Source organism: Fundulus heteroclitus, chromosome 19 (assembly GCF_011125445.2).
Source record: "Fundulus heteroclitus isolate FHET01 chromosome 19, MU-UCD_Fhet_4.1, whole genome shotgun sequence".
Lineage (NCBI taxonomy): Eukaryota > Metazoa > Chordata > Actinopteri > Cyprinodontiformes > Fundulidae > Fundulus > Fundulus heteroclitus.
In genome coordinates this window covers 5,106,848-5,128,325 of record NC_046379.1, presented here as the reverse complement: position 1 = coordinate 5,128,325, position 21,478 = coordinate 5,106,848, and the positions used below count along the sequence as shown (strand labels likewise).

The 21,478-nt window shown below is 40.6% G+C and overlaps 2 protein-coding genes across 5 annotated transcripts in view; both read right to left on the bottom strand.

Annotated features, from left to right (window-relative positions):
• Positions 1–6,884: 6,884 nt before the first annotated feature.
• Positions 6,885–10,487, bottom strand: LOC105927660. Its single transcript, XM_036150798.1, has one exon. It carries the CDS (start codon positions 10,108–10,110, stop codon positions 9,412–9,414), a length of 699 nt encoding a protein of 232 aa, XP_036006691.1. The 5' UTR covers positions 10,111–10,487; the 3' UTR covers positions 6,885–9,411.
• An 8,668-nt stretch (positions 10,488–19,155) lies between these two features.
• The window catches only part of rps6ka1 (ribosomal protein S6 kinase a, polypeptide 1), a 79,020-nt gene continuing 76,697 nt past the window's right edge, over positions 19,156–21,478 (bottom strand). For all 4 annotated transcript variants that reach the window (XM_012864541.3, XM_012864542.3, XM_036150385.1 and 1 more), the window contains one exon: positions 19,156–21,006. In XM_012864541.3, coding sequence (XP_012719995.1) covers positions 20,884–21,006 — 123 coding nt within the window. In that variant the 3' untranslated portion in view covers positions 19,156–20,883. The remainder of the gene's footprint in view (positions 21,007–21,478) is intronic.

Genomic DNA, 21,478 nt, shown 5'->3' with positions numbered 1-21,478 from the left:
ACAAATGTGGGTGAATGTAGACATTTCACTTCTTTCACAGAAAATGTTTTTACCTATCTGGCTAAACGTATTACATCCAGCTGATATAAGAAGAGGACAGACAGACCCTGATAAAATGCCAGGTTGTTGTAGTGTAAAACATGCAGCCATGATGAATAATTTCAAGAGATTTTCCACCTTTTAATGTGAGTTTTATCCTGTACAGTGCAACAGAAAAATCCTTTTGTTAATGGGAAACTGTAAGATTTAAAAAAAAAAACAGTAGTAACTTGATTGCATAAGTGTGTACACCCTTAAACTAATACTTTAATGGGACATGTTTTTATCCAGCCTTTTTACTCTTTTTCTATGAGAAAAAGGCTGTTTTTAACGGTTCTGTTATCTGCTTTTACGTCACAGAACTGAGAAAAATATAATATGTGCACAATTACTTTTTTTCTTTGCTCGAGGCTCTTTCATAGGGCAGCAAAATATGCAGTTTATGATTCAAATTACTTTTTTTTTTTTTTGATTTTCTTTACAAGTATGGAAAGGAATTAATTGGCCACAAACAACTCATTTTTAATTTTCTTTGCACTAAAACCTGAAATAAAAAAACAAAAACAACCAAACACTAAAATAATCAGGTTTTAATTCATTGTACAATAAATACATTTTTATTAGGGAGATATTTCTAAACCCTAAAGAGGTATATCTTCATACGTGGTGCAGTAAAAGTTGTTGTACCTTTCTCCTGAATTATACTTTTCTAAAATAAGATATTTTCAAAGCTTTCTGACCACTAGTAGTGCTAGTCAGTTAAATTGTATTTCTAACTAAATTAGGTTAATTATATTATATTTGGCCGCAGCTGTAATCTCAAAGACTGGAGGCTAAATGAAAAGCTGCTTCAGTTTATGGCGTGTATACTTCTGCAACCAGGTTAGTTTTTTTATACATATTTCCCTGGACAAATTGGGGTTTGTTATTCGATTTATGCACAAAATGTGTCACGTTAAAGGGGGAGGACATTTTAAAGTTGTTTACCTGGGTTTCTTTTTTGTTTTATTTTACACAAGCCTAGAATTTTCCCAGGGGTTTGTACTCCTTTAACATGCTGTATATAGCGCCGAATAATTATGTGTTGCTTGGTTATCTGTTTGACATGAACTTTAAGGGACAGTGTTACTTTTTGTTTTTAATTTAAAAAATTAGTATCACACATGCTTGTGTAACATTTTGCTCTAGTTACGCAAACGACTGCTAGTCTTAAGATAATAGTGTAAAAGGGAACTTTTCTATCTTAAATAGAGAGGGAGAACAAAGCTAAACAGGCCTGCTTGCCCTTTAATGTTGTACAAGTTTAAGCAACAGATGAGGAGTTTTTTTTCATCCTATTCCTGTTAGTCCGGTTACTGTTATTATTATTAAGCCGAGGAACCATGAAAGTTGGAGGGAGCGTACGGCTGCAGGAGAGCATCGCATTCAGTGGGGAATGTATGAAATGTAAATAAGAAAATGAGCTTGTTTTATCTGGTGTATGTATAACATATGCATTAAACAAGTTTAAGCGCTTTGCTGTAAATCAAGTGATACATTTCTGTTTCTGTGTACGCAACAGGTACTAAAGCTTCTACATTTAGACTAAGAAAAAATAATATTACGTTAAAATTGTCATTAAATGTAGGCACATGTATTTATTCAGTTTGTCATCCTCCAACATTGAAGGCAGTGACACAAATGTTGGAGGAGTATGTGTGTGTGTGTGTGTGTGTGTGTGTGTGTGTATATATGTATATATATATATATATATATATATATATATATATATATATATATATATATATATATATATGATGTATACCTTGCAATTAGTGCATTAGAGCAGGAAAATAGGATTATCTGCAATGGACTAAAATTTCTGCACTTAATATAGGAACAATTCATCTACATCATCTTATTTCAATTGCAGCATATCTAATTATCTTATTTTAGGGGTCAAAATACTCATTCCATTCATCTTATTTACCTGCTCAAATGAATAACAAAATACTTTTATTTACTTTTAGCAGTGTGAGTTTAATGACAGTGAGAATATGTCACTCTTTATTAAACCACTCTTATCTCCTGATTTAGGTTTGAGGTTTATTTCAGCTTGACCCCCGCTACTGTTTCACCTTTTAAAAGGAGAATAGGCTAAAAATCACAGGGTCCTAGTTAATTAATAGGATTGTAAATTATTTTCCCCCTTTTCTCATCTTAGCTTAATGTATCCCTAAGCAAAATCTCCTCAGGCGTCTCTTGTGCCAGTTGTTCCTGCAGCTGCATTTGAAATGCATCTGGATGTTACTTTGTCCTGACCCGCTATCCGAGAGAGAGGATGATGAAATTCCAACCTGTCACTTACATAAGCCGCCACCTCACAAGCAGCCATCAGAGGCTGCAGGCTGCTCCGTTCTGCCGGCACAGATGAGCTTATCTCCCCATCAGTCCTGCATGGTGGTTTGTACTGAAGCATAACATGTATACACACCGCAGTCACAATGAAAGGTTCAATCTTAGACATTTTGCATTATAAATGAATGCACACACTAATGCATTCTGGTTTAAGGTCGTTAAACCACTGAAATGTTATGGAGTAATGTACAAAACACATCACATCTTAGTTGGAAAATAACCATGCCGGATGTCGATCCGCGATATGGGATAGATAATATTGTCAAGGGAAAAAGGATCTCGTGTTATTTTATCAAAAGGAGAATGATCAATGATCAGAAGGCTTAATCTGAGGTCCCTAAGAAAGCAAAACTGGAAAACAGAAGCAAAATTACTGAAAGGCAAAAAAAAGAGTAGGGAAAATGTCTGCGTCCTCCACCTGCAGAACCATCCTTGTTTTGGGGCTTGTCTTGCTTGTCTTACCCAAACAGCTGATTAACAACGACCTTTACCACTGAACTAACCGGATAGATACTCCAGAAGATTAACTGAATTGATATTATACACTGATCACTGAGTTTATACACTTCCTTGTTAGAATCTGTGTCTCTACATACAGTGGTATTATGACTTTAAAAGAATTTAATTGATAGAAAAATGTGTATCTGAAACTGCGTTGTAAAAAAAAAAAAACTACAACATTAAACCAGATGTAACACTTTATATTTTAGGCCAGGTACTTTTTCTAGCTGTATGATTCTTTGTATGATTGCTGTCAAACATTTCAGGGTGTCCTTCCACAAAATGTTCTCAATTGTTAGAATTTTTGGCTCAGAACTGATGTAACTGAGTCAGATTTGTAGGCTGCCTTACACAACGCACACACCTTTATATTCCTGCCGACACATTATAAATGAAACGTTGACTTTGTTGTCCTCAAGCCAATTTGGACGGATTCTTAACATCATCATCCATTCGGAAGAACGATTTGTGTCCAAGCTTTAACATCCCGGCTGATATTTATGAGCTGTTGCCTCTAGGGCCAAACACTTTCATTCTCTTCATTTTCATTTCACTTTAGATTTCATCAGACCTCATGACATCTGTCCAAAGATTAAGTTCTTTGTCTCTATATGGATCTGCAATCTATCTTTTTTTATGTTGCTTTCAGAATAATGGCTTGTTCCTCCCTGAGAGGCCATTCAGCCTGATTACCAGCAGCCAGACAGCTTCTTCACAAAGTCTTTTGTGTTTTATGTAGGGTTGATTCACAGACCTCCTACAAAAACACTTTTATCTCCAGGACACGGGACCTGTCTATTTCCTGGATGGTGAACGTTTCCATAATGTTTAGACTTGCATCAAACTGTTTGAAGAGATGAACGTATAACAAGCATTTCAGTAATCCTAACTGACCCAAAAGAGTAAAACTCTGGTATAACATCGTTGAAAATAATTTAAAAGAGTGTTGGTTATGTTTTATAAAAGGTGTTTGTCAATATCTGGCTGCAACTGTAATCGCCATCTGCATGCTGATGCTTTTTATGAACAACGATGCAATCATCTTACAGTAACTTAATCAGTCCTAGCTTCTAATAACACGTCTTTAGAAAATTTCCCATTAATTCTTTCATTTCAATTTAACTGCTCTGTTATCTAACCCCACTTTCACCAATTAGCTGAGAACAAGGGCCTTAATGGGTCAGCATTACGATCCAAGGTCTGCTAAATCTTTGTGCCTGATGCAGCTTTTAGCGTTCGCCTTCTGGCGTGCAGTCTCTAGTTACGTCAAAGAGCATTTTTTTTTTCTGCTGACCATGCCCTGCAAGCTGCTGTTAAAACGCTGCAAGGTGACCCAAATAGTCCTAAAGACATTTCCTTTCCGCAGCGATGCAAATGAAACTTAACTCTTTGTCTTTGTGTACAGAGAAGACGATGATTTTCTTGTTTCTTCTGATACAAGAGAAAATAATCTCCACAACATTCAAGTAATTTAGTCCATTTATTAATAAATCAGAGCATTTTACCAACAAATAATCTCACAAAGGATGAGCTTGAGTAGAGCCTTGTAATAATTGTGTAGCTTTGTGCTGAAATATGTGGCTGCATACGAAACGCAAAGCAGAATATTTATTAATTCTTTAGCATAAAGCATATTCTTCTCAAACAGACATCAAGGTCTGAACTAATTGTACTCACTGCACTGACAATAATAACTGAGATAAAAAAAAATAACAACTCTCCACCCAAATCCACCATGTCTTCGAAACATAGAACATCTTTTTCACATTAGGATGTCATGTAACCAAAGCAGAGTTCTCATCTCATTAGAATTCCTCATCAAACAAAACAATAAATCACTGATGTGCATAAGCAAACATGAATTATTAAAACATTCAAGTGCTAAACATCATAGAGGTGGTTTTGAGCCTGTGGCTAGCCAGCGTCGGTGTCAGTAAAGGGCTAAGTGAACTACGGCTGCCGTGACAGTTTTAAAATTCATCAAATTAAATGTTTAAAATTAATTGAGGAAAAGTGTCCTCCCACAATGCCAGCCACGGATTCAAACTGAGAAATATTGGATAATCGGTGTTCGGAAAAAAGTACAGAAACACCTAACAATCAACATTACATTCATTCTGCATGTGGGCCCAGAGATCTTTGGGTCATTTTTTTTTTTTTTCCATTCAGAAAACAAAAAGTGCTTTGCCACAGCAAAGGATGACAGTGATTTTCTCCTGCCCAGATAAAAATAAAAATAGCAATAGTTCCCGGCCATCATGTGAATGTGGGCCCCATATGAGCTTTACACAGACTGAATGTGTACTAAGTGAGCCTGACCTCATAATAGGCTGCTAGTATTAAACCCAGAGAGACCAAATGCCCCCTCCCCCCCCCCCCCATATAGTTCTTCAATGGGTCTCATAAAAGTATTGATAAAAACTATTCTTATCTAAGAATAGGTCCCAATATTTATTCAGTTGTCCTGTATGCAACACAACTAAGCATCATATCACCCATTATCATACTGACCCATTATTCAGTCAGTTTTCTACCCATATGGGCCCCATATGTGAATGTTGGCAAGCTGTCACCTTTTATTAGTGTCATGTTCTCTTTTAATGCCAGTACAGAAATATCCTAAACAGCAAGTCTGGCAGACTTTGTGTACAATAGCGCTATATACAGGAGCACAAATACATGTCTGAGGCTTTTAAGACCCTTTTATTAAATAAAACCATTCTACAAATTGCTAAGTCACTGATGTGCACAAAGACAGGAAGCTGTTTTGTTTAATTTTTTTTTTTTTTTACCTTGGGCATATAGAATGCTTAGCTAGATAGCGCTCATTAACATTCAAGGAGAAAGAGGTTGTGGCTATAAGTTGCACAAAATAAATTTTTGGTTTGTAAGTTTGTAAGTTTCTTTGAAAAAAAGAGGCACTCCAGCAAATTTACACGATAGTTAGAACCACAGTTATCAAACTGTGGGACAAGTACCACTGGTAAATTTAAAAAACTTAAGTTTTTGTGTCAATCAGTCGCTGGTTAAATGATCAAGTAATTAACGAATTAAAATATGAAGTTTATCTTAAACTCCTTTTAAATGTGAAGTACAGTGGAGAATATGTGGGTGATATTTGGATAACTCCCTGTACAAACTAAAAAAGGACTAATTATGTACCTCTGAAGTTGGAACATAGATCTGTGAATGGCACCTGTCCCAAATCAATCATGTTTAATTTGCACGTTGAAAAACCCGAGGGATAGTCTTCCTGCTGTGTTTAATGACAAGCTAGTTGACTAGGAACTGGGTAGAACAATATGTCCCACAAAATTAACACTTGCCAGATACTAAATGTGAGTAAATTTTCCGTTCACCAAATAAGTTGTGTTTTTCAGTCATCATTTGGGTGGATGCTTCGTTATGTTCCTCTGCTAAACGTACGCAAACACTCGCACATGCGACGCAAGAACGACAGCAACGTCATGTCCGTTTGCTAACGGCTAGCATTTAGCTCAGGCTAATTACGTAGCGGGATTGTGGGGAGATATTTAGCAGAAGTCAGTCAGAATTAATATTTTAGCCGGTATAAAATATGCCTGGCCGGTTGATTTTTACATCTACCGGCCAGCTTGGCCAGTGAATCAGGAAGTTAATTTCGGACACTGGTTGTACCTTTCCAGCCAGAGTGAAACCCACATGGGGCACACATACACATGCTGGCTGGGATGCAGTACCAATACATTTATTTTCACTTTTTGTTGTATTCATGAGAAAACGTAACACGTTTTTTTATTTTTATAAATTCTGTTGTAATAATGTTTTAAAATTGAAAGCTTAAAAGTTCCTGAGTGATGGGAGGATGGAATGGGAGATGGACAGACGCATTGGAGCTACATTTGCTCCGGTGTGTTGTGCTGAACCAGAAAAGCAAAGCTCTTGATTTTCTGGTCCGTCTGCACCTACGGCCATGAGGTCTGGATCATGATCGAAAGAACAAGATCCCGGATACAAGCAGCTGAAATGAGCTTCCTCCAGAAGATGGCCACAGGAAGCTCTCTGGAGGTGCTCCTGGCACAACCCACAGGGAGGAAGGACACAGAACTCGCTGGAGGGACTATATATCTCACCCTTTTCACCTGGGAACCCCTCTGGGTCGCCCAGAATGGTGTCCCCACAATCCTATATCAGATAAGCAGACGGCAATGGATGGATGGATAGATAAATGGATTGAAGGTAGCTTGGCCAGCCATACTGACTTACGCTGCATAAAACAAAGTATCAGTCTGCAAAGGAGCTGGTAGAACCCGATTTCAAAGGCAGGGCTACCAGGGTCGGTGTGAACAGCTTAGAACCACTCAGATAACTACATTTGTTGTCCATGTCACTTGTCATGTACTCAAACAAACTCTCCAGTGAACGATTTTTGCCGCTTTTCTCTAAAAAATCTGAGGATGCATGGTGTACCCACATATACGTTCTTAATTTTCTCCCAGTGAGTCAGTGTGGCTGGTCAGGTTAGGATGGATGGATGAATAATGATTTAAAATGTCAGTCAGTATGGAAATACTTGGATAGCTTGAGGTGGTACTTGTCTGAGAGCCACAGAGTGAATTAAGTGTTTGATAGCTATTTGGTAGAGTACCCCTTTAAGTGTTTCCAAGCAACACAGATAAACTTTATTTTTAAGCCCTTCAGGTCAAAAGCTCCTGCTGTAGTTAACCGTCTTACATTTTTAAACTCTGGCAGTGAGTCTTCGCATCTGTTCCAACTGCATTTTGTCTAACACAGGCAACCTGGTCTCATAGAAGATGCATCGTGTCTTCCTCATTCTTTACAAAAAGACCTAAGCGGATGTTTCTGATACATCCATTAGATCTGTGCAAGCAAGCAAAAAGAAACTGAATTAATAATGTGCTGAAAGCGATTATACAATCAATTATTGTGTCTCCCTGTTACACAGCCTGACTCCTCGGTTCTTCGTTTAGCCAATTTCTGAGTAAATATACAATAAAGCACCATCAGGCATTGTGTTGTGGCAGAGGTCCCCTGTCTTTAGCTGTTGTGCACTGCACTCACATATCTTTACATGCATTTTTACCCTGACGAATAGTGATTTTTAGACCATGAGTAAATGCCCAAATTAGATGTCCCTGATGTAATACCTGTGCACGAACATGCATTTCATTCAAGAAAGGAGCAGAATGCAAGAGTCACTTAATCACTATTAATCCAAAGACAACATACATGGTGATTAAAATGAATAAAAGTAAAATTATAGCAATCTCATATGTCTGACAAATGGGTTGTGCTTAGCAGACAAAGCTGCAAAATGATGCAAATGAACACTTCACTAAATTGGCCGAACCTTCTTTTACCACTATAGTTCCATATTAGTTACGTCTTTGTACATCTAAAGTTACATTTGCGTTGTAAGGAGCTAACTTGCAGCTCTTTAATATCTTCTTATTGTTCATTAGGACACAATCAGCAAATAGAGACAGCATAGCTAAGATTTACAAGCTGATGCATGCATGGATAACCAATATTTAATCCCCCATCACCAGAAGGAGTATTAAATATAATAATTGTGAACTTGATGTTTATCATTTCTTTAACTAAAACTGTACCAGAGTTACGTAGTTGGATACATTCGACATTTTTTGTGGAAGAGCATTTAGGATGGAGGGATGAGTGGTGCTAGGATAAAAAGAGGCCAAAGGTGGAAAGTGTCCCAGCCTGAATTTCTTACCGCATACCGTCTATTGTGAACGCTGTCATGGTAGTGGGTGAGCAGTCTAAGAGAAGCCAAGGCACATTTTCCGATCATCCCCCCACAGTTATGTTTTCTATTTCTGCATAGTTCTGCATTGATTTTACATTACAAGCGCAGCAGTCCAGAAACAGACCTCTCGTCTTACCTTCCTGCCCTTCACTTTGCCCTTAACGAGCTGCAGAGGCAGGTTGCCCAGTGCGTGCCTGCGTCTTCAGAGAGCTTACGTAAGCCTCCTCGCTGCTGCAGAAGTTAGCTAAAGTGCAGAGGAGCTGTTGATAAGACACAGACATAGGCTGAGCCTCTCCTCCCACATCACCTGACTCATCCGTGCACCGTGGATTTGACCGGATCATGTTTCTCAGAAGCAAAGCACTGACTGCGAGCAGCAAAGAATATATGTGAGAGGAACCGGGACGCGGTGGGGTTCTGTACACAATGCACTGGTGCCGGCTCAGTTTTCTTTGCCAGGGTGAATATTTTCCCAGAAATCTGCTGAATCGGAAGCTCCTCGCCGGCCTCTGTGATCTTTGTAGGCACTCTACGCCCTGAAGGACCAGCCTCAGGACACAAGAGCAGTAAGGTTGTAACTGGAGAGCAGCCACGTCACTGAGAGCTAAAGGATGGTGGTCCATCCCACACACACACACCCCACACCCCCTCTTATTTATGTAAAGCACATTTCTAAAGTCATGGATGAAATGCAAGCATCTGGTGCCCTATTTGAGCTTCACAGGCCAGGGGAGGCAGGTGCGCAGCCCGAGCATGGAGGAGAAGACGATGGTGGGTCGATGTTTCTTAAACTTCAGGCCCTTCTTCACCCGCTGGGTTGTCTCCGCCACGTACAGCTCGCCCTGCTGGGCTGCGCTGGTAATCCGTGACACCAGCTCCCCGTGGACCACCACCTGCTGCTCAGAGCTCACGAACATCTCCCTGAGCTCCTCCAGCCGCCGCTCCATCTCCCTGATGACCCGCTGTCGCTCCTCGACCTCCAGCAGGCGCCGGCGAGCCGCCTCGAACTCCATGCTGGAGCTGGGGGTGACCAGCTTGGAGGAGGGGGCCGTGGCGGACGTGGACGGGGGATCGGAGCCGGCCAGGAGGGCCCCCGTCACCCTCCGGAAGTCTCCCATGGAGATGGAGCGCCTGGTTGCCGGAGAAGCCAAGGCCAGGAGAGCCGAAGCGGACGCAGAGGGAGGCATGGCTAGCTGAGGAAGAGGGGAGGAAGATGACGACGGGGAGGACGAATCCGGCTGGTGGACGTCGGGATGCGAGTCCGTACCTTTAAAGGCTGCCGTCACGTCCTCAGCCGAGCCCTCGTCATGGCTCTCTGTGTTTGTCTGTCCTCCACTCACAGCCCCTGCTTCACTTTCCCCTCCATCTTTGCTGCTGCTGCTGCTGCTGCTGATTCTCCTCTCCATCCTCCCGTTTCAGACGCAAGAGCAGCCAGGCGGAGTGATGCAGCCCAGGCTCTGCTCCATTCATTAATAAGACATCCGGGCTCGGGTTGTGCAGTCACAGCATCCGAGCTGTTGTGCTGGGGAGGGCACCTGCTGGCGTTTCATTGGCTCCCGGGTTTATGAGCATGTCAGCCGGTGATTGGCCAGTCCACCTCCTCGCTGCTGATGCTGGCAGGCCGTCGTGTCCTCCATCTGACTCTGTCATCATGCTGGGCTCTGCTTCCAGAGGTTCAGGTCTTAGTCTCTTTCTGACATTTTGTCGTTTCCCATCAGTTCTCTCAGCCTCTCCGCTGCCATCCTGCACACCAGGTGGCGTTTCCGCTGTCGTCTCTCTTACCCGCATGGCCGCCCATAGCAACACGGTCTCTACATGAACCCGCAGGGAGGGAGGGAGGGAGGGTGATGCTCCACTTTACATCTCCCTTAATCACTTGGCTGCACACCATTACAGCTCATTGCCACTACTTCTCCGTCACATTTCCTCCTGCTTGACGCAGAGCGGTTTTCCTTTCGTTACAGGATTGTGAATAAATCTAAAATAAATCTAAAGGTCAACAAACAGAATTTAAAACAAGATTTAGTCAGAAAAGAATCTGATTGCCTCCATTATTTCTTTTCATTTATCCAAACTCAACCATTGGAAAATCTGTGGAATATGCCTATTCCAAGGCAAGCAAGGCAAGGCAGGGCAAATTTATTTGTATAACATATTTCACTACAAAGACAATGCAAAGTGCTTTACATGATTAAAATTATAGGAAAATAAAAACTGAATAAAAGCAAGTTGGAATAAAATGTAGAAACAAAATAAAACATGGAAAAATAGAAACTAAAAGCAAAAATTAAAAACAGCTGGACTACAAAGTTGAACTAATGATGTTTCAGTAAAACAGTTTAACTAGAACAGTGAAAGGTAATCCTAAACAAATGTGTTTTTAATCTTGATTTAAAGAAAGGAACTCAGGCTTTCAGCACTTTTACAGTTTTCTGGAAGTTGGTTCCAGATCAGTGGAGCATAGGAACTAAATGCTGCTTCTCCATGTTTGGTTCTGGTTCTGGTTCTGGTTCTGCAGAGCAGGCTGGAGCCAGAAGACCTGAGTGGTCTGGAGGGTTGATGCCCTGATAACAAGTCTGTGATGTATTTAGGTGCTAAGCCATTTAGGGATTTATAGACTAACAGAAGTATTTAGCTGTTTACTGCTGGCGACAAAATTAAATGGTTTCTTAAAGGGACCAAAAGATTTATGGGGATTTGTGTGCAGTCAAGCCAAAATAGTTTATATCTCTGTTAGATTTAGATTTTAATTCATCTTTTAATTTCACCAACATGTTTCTTCTGACTGGAATTAATATTAATCTTAAAGAGTAGCCCAGTCACAACTTGAATCTGATGAGGAGGGAGCTAAATGTTAGGAAGATGAAATCTCATCACGCATAAAAAAAAACTAAATAAGAGATATTTACAAAAATGCATTTTTTTTTTCCAAACCTGATACTGCTTTTACATTGACCTATTAGCTTTTGAGAGGTGCCTGACTTATTTTCCAAACATCCACAGTTGTGTGAAAAGGTTTTGGCTTAACTTTATATGTTTGAATTTGTGTGTTTATTTTTGATCCTGTGTGGTTAAAAAAAAATCGCAATATACAACAAATTCCAACCTTAGCACCCAATTCATGCTTTTAAAATTTAACGAAGCTGCGTGTTATCTAATTATATCTCCCTGGGACAAAAACATCTAAAATATAATCTCTAAAAGCCCAAATTTATACAACATTTATGTCAATTATTAGTGCATCTTAACTTTTGATCTCCTCTGCACTGTTGGATTTTTCACTAAAACGTGCTCCAGAGTCCCTATTTTAATTGTTTCTTTATATAACTTGAGGATATTTCATATGAAGCAGCTTTTAATCTGATTTAAATCAGGTGGTAGCTCATCTAGTCATCTGGACAGAGTTCATTTTTCACTTTTCTCTCCTCTAGGCTAGGTTTACCCTCTCAGTCTAAACAACTATTGACTGATTCTGAGGCTGTAGGACAGAGATGATGTATTAAGACAAAGCTCCAGTTCACTCAGATCCACAAACAGACCGAGAGGAGAGGGGAGCCGCCACTATCTTTTAAGCCGAGGCTGTTTTCAATAAATGTCTTCTTTCATGGCGAAGGGAAACAGATGAAGCTTTTAGCAGGTCAAGGGTGGGTGTGCACATCTGCCGGTGTCTTCATGGAGTAAGCCCTTTGCTTTTATCCCATGATCGGAGTTGCATTAGCCGTAGCTGATGCTGCTCTCTTGCTTTTAGCTTCCCTGATCTCAAGAGTGAAGAGGGAGCATTTATCAAAAAGAAAAAAAAAAGACAAAAATTCTGAATAAAAATGCCTTTTGTAGAAGATAAAGCAGAGAACACTTGTTTTTTTTTTTGTTTTTGTTTTTTTCCCATTGTCCTGTCCAGCAATGTGGCAATAGGAATTGATGTCTCAATGCCAGATAGAGCTCGACAGATTTTGCTTTTACAACATGACTTTTAAAATTAGCTGCACAACCTTAAAAATGTAAAGTTTTTAGAGCTTTGAGTGTTCTGCACACAATTATCTTGTCTAGACGCATGTTAATGTGGTAAAGTTTTTGTTATGTGGGTGTTCTTGTTTTGCTAATTTAGATATTCAGGGAAGTTTTTTTATTCAAATAATCCGCGATTTATCATGTCTTTAAACATAGCTGAATTCTTTAAACTCTGAATCTAAACTTGCCATTTATTAAGTAGGATGTCTGAAACCTTGAATGTAAAACTACCTCTAGGTGTGTAAAAGTTAGTTTCCAAAGTCTTTTGATGGAGACTCCTCCCTTTGAGCAGCTGAGTCCTGGTAACCCACATGGAGCCAAGTCAGCAGCAACCCAACGAACTTCTGAGATTTTGTAGCGATAAATAACTTTTCAACACCTTTCCAGGCTCTTCGTGGCCTCCTAGCCAGCCAGAACTGTTGTTCCTGAAGCTGACTATCTCTCCAGCCGAATCTCGGAGCAGAAACTCAAGTCGGTTCAGACAAAGTTGCCATAGAGTTGGAGTTTTGCTGTTCTACTTTGGTTTTAAAGCTCAGGATTCTAGGCAGTGAAATTAAATTTATTTTAGCACCAAGAGAGCAGCAAACTTTAGTTAAAAGTTAGACCTTAGATCAGTATAGATATTACTAGGCCTGGACAATATATCGAGTTTCTAAAAATATGGAGATCTTTTTAAAAAGAGATATATAATGAGACTATATCATTTATATCGAGATGGTACTTTTATGTATTCCAGGTACTTTTATGGATTCTTTTTCATTGGTTTCTCATATTTATCTACAGCTGTTTGTTAAAAATTGTGCCTGTGAAACATTTGGAATTAAGGTTTGATTCAGAGAAGCCTTTTTATGAATACTTTATGGCAAGAAAATCATATCAAGATAAATGTCGTGTATCAGCATACAACCTAAAAATACTGAGACAACAATTTTGGTCCGTATCGCCCAGCCATAGATATTACCACGAAATCTCTCTTTCTTAGAAAACGTTCCAATTTATCCCTGTAATAGTAGAGTAGAATGGATGAAATAAAAAAAATATTCTATTTATTTTGTAGGTTTTCTGTGTGTCTTAAGCCATTAAGAAACTGACTTTAGTATAATTTGTATTACCGCCTCTTTCTGATCACATTTTTCAAATACAGAAATTTCTCCCTTTTTAGATGTGATAAATTTCCTCCTTCAGATTTTTGATGCATTATGAAACTGAGGCCCGTCTGATGTTAAATTATTGTGGTTTAACACAACACATCGCCTGCTACAATAACAAACAAAAAAAATCTGTATTACAAACCACCTTTCCTGCAAACCTAGATCTTGATGTTCAAGCATCTGGATGCATCAAGAAAGCACAGGAAATTACTCCCATGTGCCAAATCCTTCTAAAATTACAATTATCTTCAACGCTGCCCCACAAATCTCCCATTTATCCCTTTCTGACTAAAATTGCCATGAAAGCCTGCACTCGTCAAACTGAACCCTCTGTTCCAGATTACTTTAATCTGTCATGTGTTTGTATTTTGAGCATGCACGTGTGGACGACCGAGGGCATTTGGGAGCCTTTGCATTATCTGGTCCTTCTCCGTTTATTTTTTTTCTTCTCCGACGTCCATATTAAACATCAGAAATGCACAGCAGAGATCTACTTAGCAATCTTGTACTGAGGCTGTTACATAATCCGCAGGATAAGTAAGGAAGAGATCTTCAGGGAAGAGGATCAGAAGAAATATTTAGCTGATGCAGAAATATAGAGATCAGATAAACTTTGTAATATGAACTTATTATAGATACAGAACCTACCAAAATATTCATACCCAATGCTTTTTCATATTTTATCACAATACAACTGGAGATGCCAATGTAGTTTGTTAGGAATCATCAAGTGGAAGGAACATCATACATGGTTTTCTTATATTTTCATGTTATTTGGAGACCCATGTTATCTCTGGGGGAGCCGCAGAAATCCACACCTCAAGTAGAAGAGTTTATGAATGGTCCGTTTGTTAGTTAGTCCCTCCACAAATCTGGCCGTTATGGAAAAGTGGGAAGGAGAAAGTCATTGTCCGAGTAAAACCATAAGAAATGAGTGTGCAGTTTCACACAAGTCATGTAGAGGACACAGCAAACATGATTTAGCCTGCATGCAAAATGGTACATGTGGTAATAAATGAATTGAGACTACACATCTGCCTGAATAAAACGCTTCCAGGGTGGTACATGATGGAGGAAGCATTAAGCTGGTAAGAGCTGATAGGAGGATGGATGGAGCTAAATAAAGGGAAATCCTGGATGAAAAGCTGTTAGAGGTTGTGAAAGACTTGGGCAGATGTTCACCTTATAGCAGGAAAATGACCGTAAACATACAGCCAGAGCTACAATAGAATGGATTAGCTCAGCAGTGGGAGGCTTTAGATGTTTCTCTGCTCTGACACAGTTGATTCAAACGGTCTACTAATGAACCGTTTATCTGATTAAGGCGTATTGGAGCGGGAAAACATCAAAACCAACTCTAGAGGACCCCTTTTAATGGATATTCATGTGTTAGGAGGTTCTAGTCAAAGTACAGACTACAATCAAATCAAGAATCTGTGACAAAATAAAAAAAAAAAAAATGTTTGTTCAAATGTTATCATGTCCTGTCTAACTGAGCCTCTGCAAAGATCCAGACAGAGGGCGAAACCTCTGTCTGGATCTGGTCCTACAAAGCACTGACTCTGAGGGTGAACACAAATGCACAGCATAGATCTTTATTTGTAGAGGTTTTTTTTAAAGAATAATTTATTTCCCCTCTATTTTACTCTATATTTTTTGATCAGATACATTGAAGTTTGTGTTTGTGACAAACTGTCCACATTTTTAAGGTATATTAATACTTGTTGCAATGGAAGGTGCATATGTGCAAAAATAAGACTCACTAGTCTTGTCTCTAACCCTTTAGAGCACATGTGTCAAACTCAAGGCCTGCGGGCCACATCTGGCCCGTCAAGGAAATTTCTCAGGCCCTCAAGAGCCAACAAAGGCATAAGGCCCGTTTACACTACACTTTTTTAACCGAGCTGAGACCAGTCCGAGCTCGGTAACCGAGATAACTCTTGTGTGTAAATGGTCAGCAAACTGAACCGGACCGCGCTAAACATAACCGGACCGCGCTAACTGCAAACCAGTTCCTGAGTATGTCTCGGACTGTTTTTTTTTTCTGGCCCGGTTTTCTGATAAAGAGCGCATGAGCAGACCGTGTCATCCCCTTATAGTCAGCTGACTGTCCGCGGTTTTTCCGGCGTGTCTGGCTGCACGTCCCGATTCACAATCCATTCAGACAAATTTCAGACATTCATAATAATACTAGCTTCCTTACCGTGCCACACGATTTCCAGAGATGATTCTCCTTAGCAGTGTGATGAACCTCAGCGTCTGTTGATGTTTCCTGCATGTGTAAATCCTTATTAGACGTTTGTTTGTCTCATCCACGTCCCAAAAGCCGACTCTGTCGAACCATAACATCCTGAATGTTACGGGTGCCGCCATTTTGATTTGCTCGGTCCCGCCTTCAATCCCAGAGAGCAGCAGTACCGCAGATCGTCACTAGGAGGCGAGGAGCAACCAAGGAACCGGGATAGCGTGGTGTGTAAACGGTCGTCTCGGCTTGGTTAACTGATCCAAGCTCAGACTGGTCTCGCCTCGGCTCGGTTAAAAAAGTGTAGTGTAAACGGGCCTATGTATCCTTATAAATTGTATAAAGTGGTTAAAACTGTGCCTCCTGTGGATAATTTTTTTTTGTGTGTGTGTGTAGTAACAGCATCCTGCCACTAGGTCAGTTTTCCCACAACACATTAAAACAACCCAACAATGTCCATAAAGACAAAATGTGACGCAGAATGATGAGTTTAAAGTGTAACTCACCCCAATATAAACGTTTTGTTTTGCAGATAAACTGTGTAAATTGGGCCAAAGGGTGCTACTTTTGTGTAACTCTGATTATTTTTATTTTTTTTTACCTTTTTATGTGAACTGGAATGAGATTATGAAATCAAAAGTATCATCTATACAGGTGCAACCGGCCCTTTTAATGACTGCATAATGCCAAAGTGGCCGATATAGAAATGGGTTTGACAGCCCTGCTTTAGAACAAGATGGTTTTGAAAAGGCAAAACTAAAAGACCTCCTTAAACAGCTTAAACACAATAATGAGCAACAATGAGGTTCAAGTGGAAACAAAACAGTATTTTAGCAAACAGGCATGTTTCTGCACCTAGCTCTTGTAGCCATTGGTAATCATACAATACTATTTTCCTCTCCCTAGTCTCCAATGTTACACTTCTCATATGCATTAAATACTGTAGCATGCAACTTGTTATATATCTCATGCATCTAGGTGCTGCAGTGACACTGCCTGGTATCACAAAGTATTAGAAGTTTAGCTTTAGTTATACAGCTTGTTCATTTTAACTTTATGTTCTCTCTTTTTTTCTCTTCATAGTAGCTACATCTGGCCTGGCGTTCTGTTTAGCTGTGACGCCTATTCTGAGGAAAAGATCTTCTGCCATTAATCTCTCCAACATAGAAAGTACTCCTGGATCAGTGCCTCTGTTCTTTCTGTGTCTCTGCTCTGTCTTCTCTAAGCCCCAGCGGGTCGAGGCCGATGAGCGTTCACACTGAGCCTGGTTCTGGTTCTGCTGGAGGTTTTTCCTCCCTGTTAAAGGGGAGTTTTCCTCTCCACTGTCGCTTCATGCATGCTCAGTATGAGGGATTGCTGCAAAGCCATCAACAATGCAGACGACTGTCCACTGTGGCTCTACGCTCTTTCAGGAGGAGTGAATGCTGCTTGGAGAGACTTGATGCAACCTGCTGGGTTTCCTTAGAGAGGAAACTTTCTCACCAATCTGTATAATCTGATTGAATTTGGCTTTGGAAAGTGCCTTGAGATGACATGTGTTGTCCTCTCAGTCCTATATAAGTAAGATCGTATTCATGCGCAAGCAAAAATGAATTATGGGTAACACTTGCCAAGGCTATAACTGATAATTGTGTGCTAAAGCATTAATATTTAGTTTTGTGTGCAGCAGCCATAACTAAAATCAGCTGAAACAACGTGATGTGGTCCTGCAGTGTCCCTTCAACAGCTTATATCAGACAAGCATCCACTCTGACATCCACCCACTCACTCCCACTGTTACAGAACCTGATGAAGACAGCAACGATAAACAGAGGAGACAAGGGGGGAAAAAAAACAACCAGCACCACTTTCCTGTTCATCCTGAGATGGCAGACAAACAATGGCGTTTCTCTTCCACTGCCCTTTCGATCAATATCAGTTTCCTGCAGCAGGCTGACTGAGTCAGTGCTGCACACGCAGGAGTGTGAGCAGCCGTGAAAGAGCTGGAGGTTTATTCATTGCGCTGAGAGTTACTGGCACAATGACGTCAGTTCACAGAGAGCAGAGCCCAGTGGAGGCATATAAAGCGAGCATTGGCGTCTGAGGACAACCAGAGGCATTTATCTCATGAAATGCTGTTGTACGTCTGCTCGGCACTAATGATTTCAGAAGGCCATAGGTGCCTCCGCGGCAGTTAGTCTGATGCAAGTTATGTAAGGAGCTGCTGCTGTGCACACAGAGACATGCAGGTGGGAAAATGAGCTGGAACTCTTAGGCTTGGGAGGAAAGAAGATTGAGAAGCTGCACTTCCAATGAAAATGAAAACTGACGCCCCTTGCCCAGAGGCACATCGACAGGCGGAAGGAGGAAAGTGGAATCAAACCCACATCTCTGAGATTTTATGATGATTTCTCATCCCACTGAGCCCCAAAACTAAAAGGTACCCAGGCTGATAAAACGTCACTGCGGGTTCAGTTAATGGAAACGCTGTATGATCGGAATGCGTCAAACTTGGTGCTTCTGAGCACAAGCGTGCAAAACATCCTGCCTTCTGTCTCCCCCCAGTGGTCATCCGTGGTAACACACCCGGCTCACCCTTTTTCCTCCTCAGAAAACTGATGCATCCTCAGAGGCCTCAAAGCAAAAACATGTTATAGCTCATTTCAAAACTAACAGTGTCTGTGTTGTAAAATAGGACGTAAAATTATATAAATCATTACGGTTTAATTACAGTGCCATGCAGAAGTACCTCTTGGCTTTCTTCACATTACAACCACAAACTTTATAGTGCATTCATTTGGGATTTTAGGCCATAAAACCACAGAAAAGCAGTGGAGAATTGCAAAGGAGGAGGATAATACAATTTTTTAACTTTTCAGAAATAAAAATCTGGGGCGCATAGACCTGCATGGGGGATCAGATGCAGTTTGCACTAATGGAAACATTTTCTTTTCTTTTAAACAGCCCTCTCTTGTAAAATGTGATTATCTGTATAACAAAAGGTTTAATACAAATAAGACATCTTAAGCTTTGTGTGTAAAATAGGATAAAATAAAAAAAGAAACAAGTCATTTTGTCATAGCAACTCTGGTTTTAATATTATAAGATATAAAAATCTTCATCTTTATCATACAATAACATCTTCCCATAATGCCATCAGTCAAAAAAGGGAGCTTTTTGCCACCAAAAAAAGAACTACAATAGAGCTTTGATCCCTTTCGAGGTAAGACAGCTTGTTCTTTGTTTATTCAGCCTTACAGGTCTGTCCTTTTTAAGTCCTATTTTAACACAAGACTGTCTCACCTGCAGGCCTAGGCACTGAGCTGAGAGCACGACCTACTTCAGGAAGTGATTTAGGAAAGAGCTAGAGAAGATTACTGATCCAATGTAACTAAAAATCCCCAAATGAATTACTTAAACTGAAATATGATAGAAAAAAAAAAGAGATGAGGGAAGGTCCATGTGGCATTATCAGCCAGTTGTGTTTGAGTGCTCAAGTTAAATCAGGACAGCAGTAAATAAGTAAGTAAGTAAGTGTCCCTTTACATTCTTACAACATAAGAAGAGACCTGTAGGCCAACACATCCTCAGGCTACGATTAACTCAGCATGTCTTTCACGATTTCAAATCAATTTTAAGTTTCTTGAGACAAAAAGAAAAAAAAACAACAACAACAAAAGCAGCCAACACAATAAACAGCTTTCAATATGCATAATCCAAGAAACACAGTGGAATAAACAAGAAACCAAAGCATTGAACAGATTTCAACATGCCACACTGTTCCTTGGGCTGATTTTCTTTCACAGAAAGCCAACTATTTCACTAGTTTTACAGTCATAAAAATAGTAGACATCTCAAAACAGACTTTTTTTTTTTTTTAACCAAGCAGAGAAAGAGAATGCAGCGAAACAAAGAAGCCACATGACATCTTCACATCACCATGCACGTGACTCTGCACACAGACCCGACACATACACACTGCAAGTCATGCAACACACACACGCTCTCACACGCACACACACACAGACACACACACACACACACAGTAGAGCAAATAAAGTTTAGATTGATATCAACCCAACAAAAAAAACAACATTTCCCAGAATCCACAATGTTCTGGTTGTACCAGAGCCCCAAATATCTTTAATAATCATCCTAATTCTGCTCTTCGAAGAGAAAGAAAAATACGTTTTACAGCAGCAGGACAATACAGTGGCTTTGTGCTGTCGGCACACATCGATTTGGCAGCACAACCAGGAATATAAAGCTTTGAAAACAACAGAAGAAGAAAAAAAACGGACAGACAACTGAACAGGCCGACAGACAAGCGTGCAGCAGGAACTAATTACAGCAATGATCAGGAGAGAAAACTTTCATCGTCACTACCAAAAGCACGGCTGCGTCCGCTCTGTCGCTGGCCATGCAAACGTACGTCATAAACCACCCTGCACCCCCCCCCCCCCACCCACCCACACGCATCCCTCTGCCGTGTCCTCATGGCTCTCGTCTGCCGTCGTGATCTTTCGCTGTTCCAAGCCAACGGGCTGCCAGCAGCTGACGAGCCCACACATGGAGGACGATAGGGAGAGCAGGATAACATGTGATGTCACAGGATGAGGGCAGGACCACAGTCAGTGTTCCTTGGCTGGTTTTGGCGGCTGGACGCTACGTCCCACAGTAAGCTGACTGGGTTGGTTTGGAAGCCAGAAAGTTGTGGTTTTTCAAAGAAAAAAAAAAAAGAAAGAAAAGAAATTGGGCTCCATTCAGCGGGATGGCTGCTTTCGTTACTTTGTGAGTCGCTACAGGGAGGTGGAGGGCAGCTTCTTGACGCGCCGCTGGGCGAGGAAGGAGCTCTCGATGGGTTTGAGTTCTGGAGTGGGCTGGGAGTTCTTCAGGGCGGAGTAGGTGGCTGCCATCGCCCCCTAAAACGCAACAGCAGAGAGATTACTATGGTTCTAAATGTGTGCTGGTGAAGATTCTCAGTCATTCAGGTCATGATCATTCCAAAAAAAGTAAAAAACAAACACAAAAAAACTGGTCCACCCCATTGCAAAGGGTTCGGTTTAATTTGCATGTTATCTAAGCCATATCAAGGCATTTGCTTGGGTAATAATATAAAGCTTGGAACTCCACACTACTCCAGACATTTGAATTGAGACGGCTTTCTGAATGGGAAGCGAAACGTCTTCAAACCTCGGAAAAAAAGTCCAGTTGTTTTGTTCTAAATGTGGGAATAAAGCCTAATCCAAGTCTAGAATTGTCCCCAGTGGGAGACAGACGGTTCTCCAAAACGGGCGAGATCCACTCATCAGTGGCCTGAATGTTACTGAATGTGTCCCTTAGAAAGTTGCACTGCAGTAACGCGCTTTCTGTAACCTTCAGCAAGCGTCCGCC

Coding starts and splice junctions, on each gene's coding strand:
- LOC105927660 (XM_036150798.1), bottom strand. CDS start 10,110: ATGGAGAGGAGAATCAGCAGCAGCAGCAGCAGCAGCAAAGATGGAGGG.